The 16,481-nt window shown below is 45.6% G+C and overlaps 1 protein-coding gene across 1 annotated transcript in view; it reads right to left on the bottom strand.

Moving 5' to 3' along the window:
* NOL10 (nucleolar protein 10) overlaps positions 1-16,481 on the bottom strand; it is an 85,390-nt gene that overhangs the window by 51,133 nt on the left and 17,776 nt on the right. The window contains exons 10-13 of the mRNA XM_002921514.4: positions 13,994-14,072; positions 12,627-12,776; positions 9,988-10,054; positions 3,322-3,374 (exon numbers count right to left, since the gene is read on the bottom strand). Coding sequence (XP_002921560.1) covers positions 3,322-3,374; positions 9,988-10,054; positions 12,627-12,776; positions 13,994-14,072 — 349 coding nt within the window. The remainder of the gene's footprint in view (positions 1-3,321; positions 3,375-9,987; positions 10,055-12,626; positions 12,777-13,993; positions 14,073-16,481) is intronic.

The following is a 16,481-nucleotide window of genomic DNA, read 5'->3' as shown; positions in this document are numbered from 1 at the left end:
GGAAGGAGCACTGAGTACAAGTCCCAGCACAGCGCTGAGCTGGGCAAGGATGCCGTGCTCCCGCTGCCGCCGCACACAGCCACCTGGGAGCGGCCCCTGTGGGCTTTCTGCACAGCCTCGGTTAACTCCAAGCTACAGAGCAGACACTAAAATGGTCTTCTAAGATGGGCTCACATCCATCAAGAAAGCAGTTTCTCACCACCTGGCTAGCACTGGCCCCTCTCATTCGTGTTAATTAAAGTCCCTGTTACTTGGAACGAAAAGAAAGTCTGCCCCAAGAGAGAGACAGACAGAATAAGAAGTGAATAATGGTCTCCTACAGTTCTCAGATGATATAAATGTCACAAGCCGGGCAATGGAAACAAATGCACATAAGCGGGGGGTTGGGTGACAGAGGGGAAGGGGACCGACGGTGCGTCTGTGGGGAGCACTGAGCAATGGACGGGAGTGCAGCTCAGCATACTGCAGGCGCGCAACTGATGTCACACGGTGCACTAACAACACTGCGATTAAAATGAAAGCAAAACAACAGAAAATCTAAAAATGTGTAAGGTAATGTTAATCCCTTGGAATTAATATTTCTGAAGTTAACCCGAAGAACCCAAGATACACATTTATATATAAAATATGACTTCACACCAGTTTTGATGTTTCAAAACTGAAAAATATTACATCCCAGTATTAATAGTATTTGTAAGACTATCAAGGGGGAACAGGTGATTTTTATTTCCTTATACCTTGTAAAACACTTGGAATAGAAACATGCATACATTGTTCGTCTAATCAAAAAAGCTATGTGCTTGTTCCTTTTAAAGATCATTATAAAATGTAGAGGAAGATACCAAAGGGAGAATAATTTTTACTATTCCTTGCCACCTTCCTCCTCATCCACCCATTTTCCAAGCAGAAACAGGGCTGCAGTCTCTGGTCTCTCCTCTCCCTTACTCCCGGTGTCCTACCAGCGGCCAAGCCTATCATCTAATCCTGTCCCCACTGCCACCAGCGGAGCACAGACGGTGAGGTGGCCTTAGTGCCCAAGCACTCAGGACGGCCCGCCCTGTCTCCACAGCAAGCGGCTCTGGGCTCTGTGGCCTGGGGTTCCTTATCCACTTAGCGGGCCTCCTGATGAGGCCCTCTGTGCCCTTAGACCTCCACCCCCTGCCACTGGTTGATTCTCCAGACAGTTGACCTGGGAAAGCCTCCACGATCCAGGACATCAACACCCTATAGGCAAGCGCTACAGGCCACAACACGGGAAGCATTCTGAAGAGGAAGATGAAGAGAGACCTCTCTCAGGACGAGAAGTAATGTTTAGGAAGCAAGCTGACTGATTCTGTCTCCCTACATCACACTGGACTGAGGCAAGGCATTTCTCACAATCTGTACAAGCCTTCATCAGTACACTCCTCTGAGCCAGTCCATGTGACAATGCAAGGATAACAAACCTCTGAAGTTACTGCCTGTCAGTTCAACCTCATCTCAAATTATCCCAGAACTCAAAAGGCTACAACCACTGAAAAGGGAAGGCATGGGGGGCACGGGCACCATCATCTCTCCTGTATATGGCTATGGCGTATTCTTTGGAGAACCTAAGCCATTCTCCTTGTGGCAGCCAAAATAATCCCTCCCAAATGTAAATCTGATATCACTCCCCCGCTTAGAGCCTATCCAGACCTCCCTGCCTACATGTCCTCCTGGCTTACAAGACCTCCGCCGTCTGGCTCTTGACCCCCATCCCCCTCTCTCTGTGCCTCAGCCATGCAGGTTACTTCCCCCTGAGGTTTGCACACTGTTGCCCCTACTTCTAAGATCTCTCTCCCACCCTGCACCCCACCCTCTCCATCTGGTGTACGTAACCATCCTTCAGGTCTCTCCCAGGCAGTCCAGCCCCATGGGCAGGTTTCTGAGTATCCTCCGCACCTCCCCCCGGGGTCCCAGTCCCACGCCTCCTGAGCACTCCAGAGCACCCTCCTTCCTCCCGTGACAGCCCTCCTCACACTGGACTCGAACTGCCTCCTTTCTTCACTGCCTGCCAGTGAACTCCTTGAGAAAAGGGGCAGTGTTCTATACACCGTCACCCTGCCGGCATCCAGTATCGGGCCTGACCCACAGTTGATGCAATCAAGAGACGTATTCACTGAATCAACGAAGACAAGGAAAAACAGACAAACTGACAGGAATCCAGCAGTATTGGAGAGGCTGGGGAAAATGGAACAAGTGACTACTTAGAAAAACATAAAAGTTTGCTGCTTGAATGGCCTTCGTTTCACTGACAACCAAAAGAAGTATCTCAAAGTGCTTTCAACAACTTACGAGTTTCCTGAAACCACAGAGAGTCGACATCCACCAGAATACTTTTTTGGGGAAATACACCGTTAAGCTATTTCAAAAGAACCATAGCAGGGGCGCCTGGGTGACACAGTGGTTAAGCGTCTGCCTTTGGCTCAGGGCATGATCCCGGCGTTATGGGATCGAGCCCTACATCAGGCTCTTCCGCTATGAGCCTGCTTCTTCCTCTCCCACTCCCCCTGCTTGTTCCCTCTCTCGCTGGCTGTCTCTATCTCTGTCAAATAAATAAATAAAATCTTTAAAAAAAAAAAAGAACCATAGCAAATATGAAGAACTTTCCCAGCTGTAGGCTGACAGCAGTTACAGAGTTCACCTCCCCAGAGTCCTGCTCTGAAACACTCCTCACCCCCACCCTCTTCTCCCCAAATCTCAGAACAGGAGCTGTCTGCCGGCTGTAAAGTAATCGAGTGCCAACTCTGTCCTACATGGTTTTCTGTTCAGGAGATCCTACCTCCCTCTGTCTCTTTCCTACTGTAATCTGAAAGGTAAAGTAGGGAAGCTTCCGTCATATGCAAGAGAGTTCTTGCAGGAAGAATAAAAGGCCAGGCCTGTGGCTGCAGGCCACCACCGACCAGGTCCATCTGAGCTTGTTTCCTCAGGCGGGACTTACGTGTAAGAGCAACAGGATGACCGAAGAGAACCAGGCTGTTGGTTTAGAACCAGACCTCCTGTTCACTAACAGTTTAAAGCTTTAGATTCTGAAATACTTGGAAACAAAACCCAAATGTAAATTTGAAGAACAAAGACTAACTCCTAACGTTTATTTTAATGTGATAGGAAGCACTTTCCCATAAAAGAACAGTGAAGCATTATTTTACTGGCTCCAGGAAGCAAAGTGAAACTGCAGGTGAGTCCACTAAGTTTAATTTACACAACCAAACACAGACCCAAAGGCCTTCAATACGACCAGCATAAAAATATATTGTCCTTGCTTATCCTATCTTTACAGTAACTAGTATTCGTGTTACTTACCGGAATGTAATAGATGCCCATCTTGGGGGTTTCATTGGCAGTGAGAAGCATCCCTAAAATAAACACAATGAAAAAGATAAACACATGGGGAAGAAAAGGGCGCCCTTTTCCATTTGTTTTACACTTTGAAATGTTCTGGGGACTCAGAAGACGGTGCACGGCAGAAGAGCTGAGCCTGGAGGCCGAGTGCCCTGGGAATCAGGTCATGGGCTTCAGTCTCTGATCCTCCTAGATGCGGCGCCTTACGGATCATGAAGACCAGCTTCCCCTCCCCTGCAAAATGCTCAAGCTGTACTAGCCAAGTAAACAGGCAGTTTCCACCACTGCTCAGGTCTCCATCAAGCTTGCCATCATTTTTAAGGGGGAGAGTTTGACACTTCAGACACATAGAAAAAAGTAGTACGGGTGCGCTATTTACAATAATAATAATAATGATGATAATGAAGAAGTTAAGAAAAAGGGCTTCTTTCTGTTAATCAGGAATCAAAAAACCAAGGCAAAGCATCTCCCACAAAATGTCACAGCAAAGTAGTTCATAAGGTTTGCATTAAGCTTCACGTGTGAATTGTAAACAGAACGACGGACTTAAGGGGAACGGTAGGGCTGTAGCTACACCAGGAAACCCCTATACAGCATCTAACAGCCCTTCCTCTACCCAATTAATTCACTTGCCAGGGAATCTGAACAGACTCAACTAACAGATCCACATTTTAAGAAAGCAGAACTGAAGTGTGGGAAAGTTGCCGGCATTCGGTGAAGGCACCCCCTGCCCGCAGGAGCAGCAGCACCCAGTGACCCCACGATTCTGTTCCAGTGTTGTTCTCTGCTCTCTGCCACACCTGCAACCTACTCCTCCCCAAGAGCCTCCCACAGGAGCGCCAGTCCTCCCAGACCCTGTTCCAGAATGACGCACTTTCCATACAACTGAAATCAGCAACTGTCTAGGGAGTTCTTTACAACCTATGAAGCGTCTTCACAGATAGTACCTTGGTGAACATGTAACAAATCTCTGAAATAAGAAATAACAGCATCCTTATTTTACAGATGAAAAAAAAAGTTCAAAGGGACTGAGTGCCCTGTCACAAGCTAGAGAATTTTAGAGCCAAACCTTCTCCTGGACCCTTTAGACAAGATCGAAGAGGTCATTCTGGGGACTGAGGAGACAGATTACAACCACAAAGAAGGTTCTCGCCAAAGACATTCCCCGAGCCTGGCTTCACTGGCTCGACTCTGAATACGGATCATTCAACAGTGAGCATTCCGCAAGGAAATGCAATCACACCTACCCAACAAACCAGACAGAAAGCTATGATCTAATTACCCAAAGAACCCAGACTAGACAAAGCAGATTGTTTTCACAGTGGAATAAGATCTCACTTGACCACATACGGACAACGATACAAGCTGACCTTCTAGCAAACTAAAGTGGGGAAAGTCAGGACTGAAACCAATTATGAATGAGAAAAACAGGCAACCTCACAAAGCCCAAGAACAAAAAGCCGAAAAAAAAATCAAATTAGTAAAAGAAAGTTAGTTCAGCAGAAATTAAAGATGATCACAGGCAAGAGAGGAGAAGAATGCGAGGCACTGTGCCAGGAATTTTACTTCCAGATGACAACGTGGCCTCACAAAGTTAGATGATTTGCTCAAGGTCACCACATAGCTAGGACGACAGAAGTTGGTATTCTACTGACTCCAAAGCCCATGGAACGCAGGACTCTCCAACCACAATCACAACTAAGAAAAAAAATGGAAAGACTTCTTGCATGGTCAAATAATAAAAAATTTCAAAAGCGCAAATATAAACACCATAGAGCAACAGGAAAAATGTTAATATAATGTCAACTGGAAAGCAAAAGACAACTGTACACATAGCGTGAGGACCATGACTAAAAACACATGAACACAAGATGAATATAAGAATTTCTCTCATGGAAACAGTAACAGTATTTGGGAAGAGATGGTGGAATTATGAATGGGTTTTCCTCCCCCATTTCCTTTGTAATGATGCTTATTATAGTTTCAACAACGACAATATCAATTTTGAAAGAGAGGGAGTTGATCATTAGTGCCTAGAGTCCAAAGAACCTGGCTCGAGTCTGACACCTGCTGTAGCGAGCACTACCCGGTGTGCTGTGCGGCCTCACGGGGCAGCCACAGAGAATCGGATGGAACAGCAGGGCCCTTCCAGGAAGCGTGCACACATCGTTTTTCACCTGCGTGTGCTTCAGGGGCTAAAGGATCCACTGAAGCTCAGAGTTCAAAATCCGAAACCGTGCTCTCTGCCAGTGCTACTCAGTCGGCTCCCACGGATAATCTGCAAACTGGGCCATTCGGAAAGTGTAGGAACAGAAGGGAGGAATTTAGACATCCATGAAGCCTTGTGACTGTCTTTTCCTTGTAATTCATTTTTATTACATTTTACAAAAGTATCAGGCTGCCATGGCTTGAAAATTTAAAAACAAGGGAAAAACAAAATCTCAGTCCTTCAGACACATTTGCACTAGATGCCAGCGACGGCCACCGCTGTGAACAGCGCAGACAGTCTGTGAGTGCAGAAAGTGTCGGAGAGGAAAGGCCAGGGGATTTCTTCCCATGTGCTCCACTCGAGATGCAAGCGTGGAGCAGGGGTTTTCCCAGAGAGGCACCAAGGGTAGGTACAGATGTCCTGACCCACTCTTCTTGATGCTGGGAGAGGGTACGACACAGAAGGGAAGGCTGCCTCCACCCCACAGTACAGGCAGTCTCCAGCAGCCTGGAAGGCAGGTGGGGAGACCCAGAACTGGGTACTTGACATGACTACTCAGCCGCAGTTCGGGCTTTGAATGGAAAGCGCATCTTCTCTTCTCTCTCCCTGTGATTCGAACCCAGAGATCCCGACTCCGGTTGCAGCGGGGTTCAGCCACCTGTGAGCCCCACCAGCGCTGCAAGGTGCCGCCTCGCGGCCTCCCCGGCGCCACCGGGCTGCACGCAGCTGCCCGACGACGCGGAGACGCTGGAGTCGGGCTGAATGAGCAACGCGAGCAGGACGGAGGAAGGAGCCAGGAAGGCGGGACCATTTCTCAATATTCTGAGCCACCTCCGTATTAGAAAAACATGACAAAACAGTAATCGTGATTCGGCTCTAATTACTTCAAAATGAGTAAGTGAGAAGATAAAGAAAGAAGAACGTTTTAGCTTTTCTAAAATATGATTAAGCTCATGATGATTAAGCACAAAGCAGCAAGAGCGGCGTTAAAGGGAAAGGAGCAGAGCGAGGGAAAGCAGCGAAGCGCGTGAATCAAGCCTGCTCACATCCAAACCCCAAGGCGGCAGCCGAGCTGCTCGTCTGACCGTGCTTGCCAGCAGGAAATAAAGTATTTGGCTATTTTTTGTGTTTGATTCATTTCTTATAAGTTATTTGACAGTCAACTTGTTCTTCTGTCCAAAACATCACTCTTAACATGTTTACCTCTCAGAAAAGTGTACTTTATAACGAAGAGACCTCATGGTCTCCTTAACCCAGGGACCACGTTGCCCCTTACTGGCCCTGGAGGACTATGGGTTGGGGTCGGACATGGAGAAGCCAGCATCTCTCATCTAAAGTCCATCACTTGAGAAAAAATACACAGGCTGGAGGCACAAGGTAAACGACACTATGAAAACCAGCCACACAAATCCAGGGTGAGGGACAAATCAATGTCATGGAGAAGGCAGGAAAAAAAAAAAAAAAAGATGGGCAGTGGGGACAGGGCTATTACAATTGAAAGAAACTAGATATGGCCACACCTTGAAGTAACACACAGCCCTGGTTACAGCCTGGTTCCAAACAACAGCCTACAATAGGCATCTGGGGGAAAAAGGGGAATGCGAGAATGGACTGGATGTCTACTAGCGAACGAGAGTTATTAGATGGGCCGGCGGTACGCAGAGTCCTAGAGGACGTCCCTACTCCAGCGTCCTACTCCACGTGATGGACGCTGAACACCCACAGCCGACTTCAATGCCTCACACCTCAGCAGCATCCTACCCTGGGAAAGATCCCCAAGTCTGGGCCGGCACCGTGCAACAGAAATATCACGCAAGCCACACATGGGATTTCACATTTTCTAGTAGATACATTTAAAACAAATTTTTTTAAACAAATAAAATAAATTTTAATGTATTTTATTAACCCAATATGTCTGAAATATCGTTACATAAAAAATTAAAGATCTATTTCCCTTTTTTTTTTTTTAAAGAAAAAGAGAGTACCTGCATGTCTACAGGAATATGCATCCAAGCAGGGGGAGGGTCGGGGAGGGGGGAAGGAGAGAGAAAATCCTAAACAGGCTCCATGCCCAGCATGCAGCCCGATGCGGGGCTCAATGTCACGACACTGAGATCATGACCTGAGCCGAAATCAAGAGTTGGAGGCTTAGCCGATGGAGCCACCCAGGCAACCCTATTTCACATTTTTTATCTGCATAACGTCTTTGAAATCTGGTCGTATTTTACACGTAGAGCACATCTCAGGTGAGCCAAGGCGCGCTGCCAGTTTCAAGGGCCACAAGCAGCCACGCAGCTTCCTGCTCTCAGCACCAGCTGCCTCTTCAAACTCTCCCCCCAATCCAGCGAAACCTGCTCGCCACCCTCGTTCCGACTTCAAGTCCGCCTGTTTTTGCTCGTCTTCCTGTGCAACTTGGACCCCATCTCAGACCCTCTAAGACTCTCTAACTAGGACCCCACCAACGTCATCTGCAATTTATTCCTGAACCCGTCCAAATTTGACTTCACCCCTGCTCCTGCCATGAAATCCTCTTAATGATCGCAGCTACACAGCTGATCGCAACAATGCAGTTCCCCATCTTTCTTGGGAAAGCAGCGTGGAGCTGGAAAGGGCAAGGGCTCCAGAACCAGGAAAGGCTGGCTGTAGCAGAGGCCCTGCCCCACACCGGCTGGGCGACCAACTCCAGCCCAGTGACCCACCTGTTCTCCCCTCCTAAGACGGAAGACCAGCAGACAGACAAGAAGAAAGAAAAACCCGTGTGCACCACTAACAACACCGGGTTCTGAAAAGCTGAATGATCCGTGGTTACCACTGAGCCCAGCAGCACAGGAGCACGAGAACTTGTTCTTTCCTTCAGGCCTCAACCTCGGGGGTCCTCACACGTGCCGAGCAGCGCCCGCCCACTCGCCCTCGCAGGAGCTCCTGCTCTACTTCCAACACGGTCACTTCTCTTACTGGCGCTCTGTCCGCTCCTGTGAAGTGTCTCAGCTGGCTCTTCCTTCTCCTCATCCCCCCTCTACATGGACTCAGCTCCTGCTCTCTACACTTCCCCAAGGTGGTCTCACCATTCCCACCTCTCCTGAAATCACCTCAGCTTACACGACTGCAAACGTCGTAAGTGCAGACCTGCTTCTCTCGAGACCACACTTCCTCCCGTGCACTAGACCTGGCTCCCGCTGCAAGGCTGTGGGTCGGGCTGGGGCTTGGCAAGCATGTTACACACACACACTTCTGGGCCCTCCCCTTGGACACTCTAGTCGGTACCTCAGGGATGGGGCCAAGGGATCTGTACTTTTTAGAAAGGCTCCCTGGAAAGAGCAGCCGGGTGCGAGATGCTCTGCCAGACACTGACCTATCGCCTCCTGATGTTCGCGAACAATCTCTCTCTCTAAACTTGCTCGTTCTCTTGTGTTCCCAATCAGCTTAGAGTCTCCCTTCCTACTCATTTTATTTCAACACCAGTTCTACCCTTTACACGATGGACAGAACCGTCTTCTGAAAGCACGGTCTGAACAGGTCCTGACCAGAGACAGCCCAAACCATTCCGCACGTGATTCCCGGACCTCTGCCACCTTCGCTCCTTTGAGAGCCAACAGGGCTCCAGCACATCAGCCCCACCCCTTTCCCAAACAAGCCCCATGAACGGTATCCTATGGTGCCTATTGTACCTTTCCTTCTTGCCCTTCCTGCAGCGTTCCCTCACATGGAATGCCTGATCTCCCCACCCCACCTACCCAATTTCACTCCAAACACATGCAAACAACCAGCTCCCTCTGTGATCTCCCCAGTGGTGCTGGCTGAAACCCCTCACTCTAACATGCTGTCAAAGTGCTGTTTGTACATAACAGAGTTTTTCCTGCTTTGCCCTGTATCCCTCTATCAAAATTATCTGTGTACACCTGTCCTCAAAATGTAACACTGCTTGAGAGTGGGAACTGTTCTTACTTTCGTACCCCAAAATTCTTCAGATTTGTCCTGAAAGTATTCTAAGTCTTGAAATCCATGACGCAAGCTGAACAGCATACAACATAGAAGATGCCAAAACCCACGGCTTCATGAGCCTTGTGGATTATCAGGCAATCCCAGCCTTCCCCAAATCCTTGACCTCAATTACCACACACTATTACTAATCACATAAAAGAGTGGAGAGCACACTAAAATAGCATCTCACCTGCCACCTGCCTATGTATTGTTGGTTTCTACTAATAGCTAGGCTGGCTAAGGACTGAGTCACTGAGAGTGCCATTTTCTGAATCATCCGCACCACTTCCTGCTCGTGATTCTTCCGGTAAATATAATATCCAAGAACCGTCCTGACCAAGCCAAACCCTGTCTGAGGAAATGAAATGAGTTTAAAATCCCATAAAGCACAGCCTAGATTTATCCCACCAAATGGCCTACTGCTACCTACTGCATACCTGAGTTGGGATAGAGGCAGACATCATTAATGTCATGTTCTGGCTCCAAGGAAGTAAATATTTTTCCCTAAAAGAATAAGTAAAAAGGAATTATTAAAATAGTTAAAGGCAGACAACTTTTACCAATGTTGAGTAAAGAAAATAAACCAGAGATCTGACATAACCACATATTGCTATGTAAAAAAATAACATCACCTAGTTGAAAGAACAGAATTTAAGTTTCAGAAATGGTAGAGAATTCATTTTATCAATTTATCACATGCTTTCACTTCATAGATGGGGAAACTTGAGGCCTATGGGGGAAAGGTGACTTATCCAAGGAAATACATACAGTTTCATAATGTTCACACAGCGGCAATGGGTAAAGTTTAAGATACAGTTGTACATCAACTTAGAAAAATTCTCCTAATCTGGAAGACACACCCCAGTTAAACTTGTACTCAAAGAAACCAAAGAATGAGAGAAGGACAACGGGGTCAGATGAGGATGATATCCACCACATCTACATCACAAAGCTCTGAGGAGGATCCAGTAAGAGCACCTGTGGAAAATAACTTACAAAACAAAATCCTACAAACACGTTAACTTGTTAGTTACACAGGAGAGGCTAACACACTTATATTCAATGTGGAGGTAGGGGGAGAAAGGGGCTGTATTTTAAAAAATTAAGAAAAGGACAGTAAAAAAAACAAGGGGCAGGAGAGAAGAAGACGGGAGGGGAAAAAGGTGATGAGAAAGGTAAATACGGAAAGCAAGTCAAGCAAAACCAAGCAATCTGGGTGTTGGTCGAGGGCGTATTTAGTCATAACAACAACACCAAAATAAAATGCATTGCAACAACTACAGCAAGGTAATTTCAAGAACTGATGTTGAAAATGTCTGCCAGCTCTTGCATTTATTAACTCATTATCAGAGGCTCCCATGGCCAAGGAGTGGGGTAGAGTTAAGGCCCAGGGAAGATGCTTACTGCACACTCAGTGAAAAGCTGCAGTCAAATTCCAATTCAAGACACAACAACGAAAGGCCAATACTTTGGGAGTTAACCAAAAGAATATTAAAAACAAAAGTTATGATCCAAGCAGCTGGGGGACTCTGGGACAAAGCTGAAGTGTGATGGGGCTGGGACAGCACCTCTGTCCTGAGTGCACGCAGCCCCGGTAAAGACTGACACTTGCTCAACTACCGCTGAGGCCACTGGACCTTCCACCCCCTTTCACCTCCAAAATGAATTAAAAAAAAAAAAAAAGGAACACTTTTTGACTAAAGACACTGACGTCTGTAATTAATTAAATATAATTAATTAAATACAAAGAACTCTTATAAGCAATTACTATATTGGGGCACCTGGGTGGCTCAGTCAGTTAAGCTTCCGACTCTTGATTTCAGCTCAGGTCATAATCTCAGGGTCGTGAGATCGAGCCCTGCATCAGGCTCCACACTCGGCAGGGTGTCAGCTTGAGCTCTCTCTCTCCCCCTCCCGCTCTGGCCCTCACCCCACTTGTGCTCTCTACTCTCTCTCTCTACATAAATAAAAATCTTTAAAAAAGCACTTGCTATACTGAATTTTTTCCCATTTTGTTGACAGATTGATCTTTACTCTCAAAATATCTTAGAGTTTTAAAACAAAAAATGAAAAGCATAGGGCAGATGAAAACGAGAAACGTAGGCTTTTGTTACTTTTACTTTTTAAATGACACTTGGAATTGAGGAGAAAGAACAGAAAAATTCTTTTTTTGAGAGAGAGAGAAAGAGAGAGCACACGAATGGGGTGGGGGGGGCAGAGGGAGAGAGAGAGAGAGATCAGCAGATACTCTGCTGCTGAGCACAGAGCCTGATGTGGGGCTCAACCTCATGACCCTGAGATCACGACCTGAGCCAAAATCAAGAGTCGGACATTAAACCGACTGAGCTACCCAAGAGCCCTCACATCAAATACTCTGAAGAAAATACTGTTTTTAAGAAAAGCACTAAGAGGGATGCCTGGGTGGCTCAATCAGTTAAGTGTCTGCCTTTGGCTCAGGTCATGATTCCGGGGGTCCTGGGATTGAGTCCCACATTGGGCTCCTTGCTCAAGGGGGAGCCTGCTTCTCCCTCTGCCTGCTGCTCCCCCTGCTTGTGCTCTCTCCCTCTCTCTTACGAATAAATAAAAATCTTTTTTAAAAATTAAAAAAAAAAGAAAAACACTAAGAAATTATTGAAAGGGGGGACATATGCAGAAGCCAATTATTTGAGATGGGTTTTAAAAGGTATGAAATTGAGATACATAATAACGTTGACATGGAAAGATAATTAGTAGCTCATAAAAACTTTCCCAAGACTGTGAGAGAGCCTCAGGATCTAGGAGGTTCTCATGGAGCAGTGTTTTTAAAACATGATTTACTCTCTACCTAACTGAACATGTAGAAAGGCATGCCAGTTCTAGCAAACCAGGACACCTTCTCCACAGGAAGAAAACAGTCTTCACTATTTATCTACATGTGAGCATTATCTTGGCTGAAGTAACTGACTTCCAACTAAGCTCTCAGATGGGTACTTAGCCACTCTTTCTCAAAAGCCCACGTAACTCAAAAAAGGCAACAGAAAGAAAAGGAACATCAGGAAAATACACTAACAAGTAACTGCAACAAAACAGTACGTACTGAGTTCTTATTCCACATTTTGATGATGCGTGAGTCTGCAGACAAAATCAAATCTAGTGAATCCTGGAAGTGAACTGACTTAATGGGCAGCCCGTACTGGTGATCCTTAACCAGCAATGGCTTATCTGATCGAAGGTCATATAACAAAACCTAAAAGAAAGAAAACAAATTATTTCTGTTGAAACAAAATTAAATATTTTATCTTAAAAAGCAACTTTGAAAACTCAGAATAATGGCTGTCACTTGTTTTACTGCCTTTTTATGAGCTTAATAAACACCTTACTCAGGGCGCAAAGATTTTAAAGTCCGACAGCAAAACACTCTAGAAAAATCTCTTAAATTACCCTTAGAGTACATGGTTTTATGAATTTAACCGGAGAGTAATTTTTAGGCTCACTAAGACTGAGAACGACTGAGCTATCCTATGAAAGGAGCAAAAAGAAAAATCTGTAAGAGCTGGTGTCATTTGTGAACTAAAACAAATACATACACTGAGGATCTACGATGTGCCAGGCACTGTCACAGCGACTGACAGAAATAAGCACAAAATGCGTAATGAGGTAACCTGGCAGATCTGAGCAGACAGTGGCGGCAAGGCTGTGGCTGTTGTCGGGCGGGGGGCCCTGGGGGTTTCTTCTGAGCCCTGTCACTAGAGGCAAGTGGCCGGAAAAGCTAGATCTCAGTCCCTGGGGACAGATCCTCGGCAGCCCGTAACGACAGAGGTAGTAACCCCACTGGAAGTAGGCTCTCAGGCCGGTTCTAGAGGAGAACAAACTTCCAAGTGTGTGGACCCTGCCTTGAAGGAAAGAAGGGAAGAAAGAAAAGATGAAAGTAACCCTCTGCAGCTACTCAATCCATCCCTGTCAGACCAGCATTGCTAAGGTACGTCACTGTGGGGCATGTGGTCGATGGTGCTTGGTAAAAAAAAGTTCGTAGGACAAATACATTTTGGAAATACTTCCTAATGCATCTCTTGTCTAGAGGAATTCTCAGAGCCTTCAATATATATTTAAATCCACTGTGATCCTCCAAGAGTAGAAATCTGGCAGAATTCCAAACTTTGCTGACCACAGAATTCTGTTGTACACACTCTGGAAAATGTTATGCTAAACCACAGTCAAGACAATGCCGGAGGCATAATACCTCCAGCTCAAGAAGCTCTCAGACCAAACCGCAAGGCCAGAAGTGGAATTTCTCAAGGTACTTAAAGAATACAGCATTCCAGAGTACCCCTCCACTCTAGCCAAAACAATAATGCCTCATTTTCTGTTCCCACAGTGAACAGATACGTGGATATTTCCCACAATATATACATGCTTCTGAGATACGAACTTAAGTGTGAAGTTCCCAACTTAAAACATACTCACCTGCCCTGTGGATGTTCCCACTGCCATGGTCAAGGCACCATTAAATTTCAAAGCAGAGATTGTTGGTAAACTGTTTATCCTGAAAGGCAAAATATTCATGTTCCATGTACATATGGCCAAACCTTCCAAGTAACAAGTTCATTATTAATCTTCAATTGTAGTAGGGAAAATTCTATCTAGCCTTATGTTTGAAAGGTAACTGTAGGGCACCTGGGTGGCTGATTTGGTTGAGCGTCTGCCTTCGGCTCAGGTCATGATCCTGGGGTCCTGGGACTGAATCCTGCATCGGGCTCCCTGATCAGTGGGGAGCCTGCTTCTCCCTGCCTGCTGCTCCCCCCTCCTTGTGTGCATGCGTGCATTCTCTCTCTAATAAATAAATAAAATCTTTTAAAAAAATAAAAAATAAAAGGGTAATTGTATCCAAACTTTCTTAGCCAAGATAAAAAGTAAGCTTTATATGTAAATTAGTAATCTGCTTTTAAAAGTCTGTAGATTATCTTCTTCAAAACTGTAAGAAACTCTCAAAGTATCTACAAAAAAAAAAGTTTCTAAAACTCTAACACCAATTGAAAAGGATCAGTATGACATTGTCTTTTACTTTGATCAAGCCAGGATAAGGTATTTACAAAAATATCCCCTCTTTTGCTTAAGAGGAAATGAGTTTATATTTGGGCAGGTTATACCCATTTTCATTTTTAAAGCCGCCATTGTCAAGCTAAAATAAAATACTAATCCTCAGATGGGGACGAGAACCTGGGAGAGTACAAAGATGGTATGACGAATGGTCACGCCACAAATCTGGAACATGCTTCTCATTCAGCAACCAGGAAGAAGCTCGGCACCACAACAATCATCTATGGTGGAAAGGGAGCCAGACAGAACAGACGAGGACAACAGTCCTGACCTCAGTCCCTACTGTCTCCGTGTCCTCGGGACGAGGCCCCACAATCCAAGCCATGAACTGTCGGCACCCTCAAGGCTCTCAGGCCCCCTAAAGTCTCAAGCCGTAACCATGCTGACACATCGTTTGCAACCTGGAGGCCTCTCACGCCCATCCTTCCAGTCATTTACCCTTCAAAACCAACTCCAGGAGCACGTGTCAGTGCCGTGGGACGTTACTTTTCTTTACTTACTCAAACTTCTTTAATTCTTAACAAAACTCTGTCATTTTCTTCAGGGAGATACTAAGTTTATCCCTCAGTATTTCATAAATTTTTGTTGTCGTGAGAATTGTTTTCCATTGTATCTTTCTAACTAGGTTTTGCTGATAAACCTCAAAGCCACTGATTTTGCACATTTCTTTCATCACCAACTTACTTAGCTCTCGTATTAGTTCTTATGATCTTCTAGTGGATTCTAACTGGGTTTCTCAGGGAGGGATTCTAGCTGGGTTTCTCAGGGAGACAATCATTATCGTCTGCAAATAAAGATAGCCTGTCCCCCCGCATCCGATAATTACACAATACTTCTTTCTCTTTATGGTACGGACTCCACCTTCCAGAACTCCACCTCTGTCAAATAACAGAGGTGACAGCTTACAGTGCTTGCACAGAAAATAATGAAGCTAAGCATACAAAAATTAACAAATAAAGTCACCTGAAATGGAAACAGCAAGCAAACTGACCTGTACCACTTTGGTACACACCCAGATTTTCTCCCCACAACTCCACAGCGTGTTCACACTGCTTTTCTTAGGAACATGTGCTACAGACCTACAGGTAACCGCATGATATGCTTTTCCACTTCACAGCATGTTTGGAACATCTCCCCTAGAATTAAATGTACATTTGCGACAGAATTCTTAACAGCTTACATATGCCATTGGTCAATACTTTCCTCATCTGTAAAATAAATACATTAAGAGTACCTGCCGTGAGTATGAAGTCAGTAAATGTAAAGAACTAAGGACACTAGCTGGCAAACGGAAAGCACTACCTGTTAGCTAGCTGTATTTTTACCAAGCTGTATTTAATCAATGTTCTCAGGCTATTTCTGACATTTCAGTATTATCAGAATGGGATGGACACCTTGGGCGACAGAGGTGGGAGAACTCTGTACAGGCAGGGAGACCCTCAAACTGACGCTACCTTCTCTGCCAGGCACTTTAGCAATGGGTACAAAAGCTACTTCACCCAGAAATCCAGGTTCTCAATACGTCCCCTCAGGAAACAGTCACAGAACTAACCACAAGGATGAATAACAGTGAAAATCTATAAACACCCTTCGCCAACCAAGAGTGGTCTGGTTACTTGAATTACTCCTGCCTGTGTGTGTGTGCGGAGGCCATTTTTACTTTCTTTTGTTTATTTTTGAAACTGCTTCATATTTTTTTATACTAAGTATAAAACAGCTTTACAAAATAAAATTATTTTTTAAAATAAACAAAACAGAGGCGCCTGGGTGGCTCAGTCAGTTAAGCGGCTGCCTTTGGCTCAGGTCATGATCCTGGGGTCCTGGGATCAAGCCCTGTGTCGAGCTCTTCGCTCTG

Source organism: Ailuropoda melanoleuca, chromosome 4, assembly GCF_002007445.2.
Source record: "Ailuropoda melanoleuca isolate Jingjing chromosome 4, ASM200744v2, whole genome shotgun sequence".
Classification (NCBI taxonomy): Eukaryota; Metazoa; Chordata; class Mammalia; order Carnivora; family Ursidae; genus Ailuropoda; species Ailuropoda melanoleuca.
This window is presented reverse-complemented; position numbering and strand designations above follow the sequence as displayed.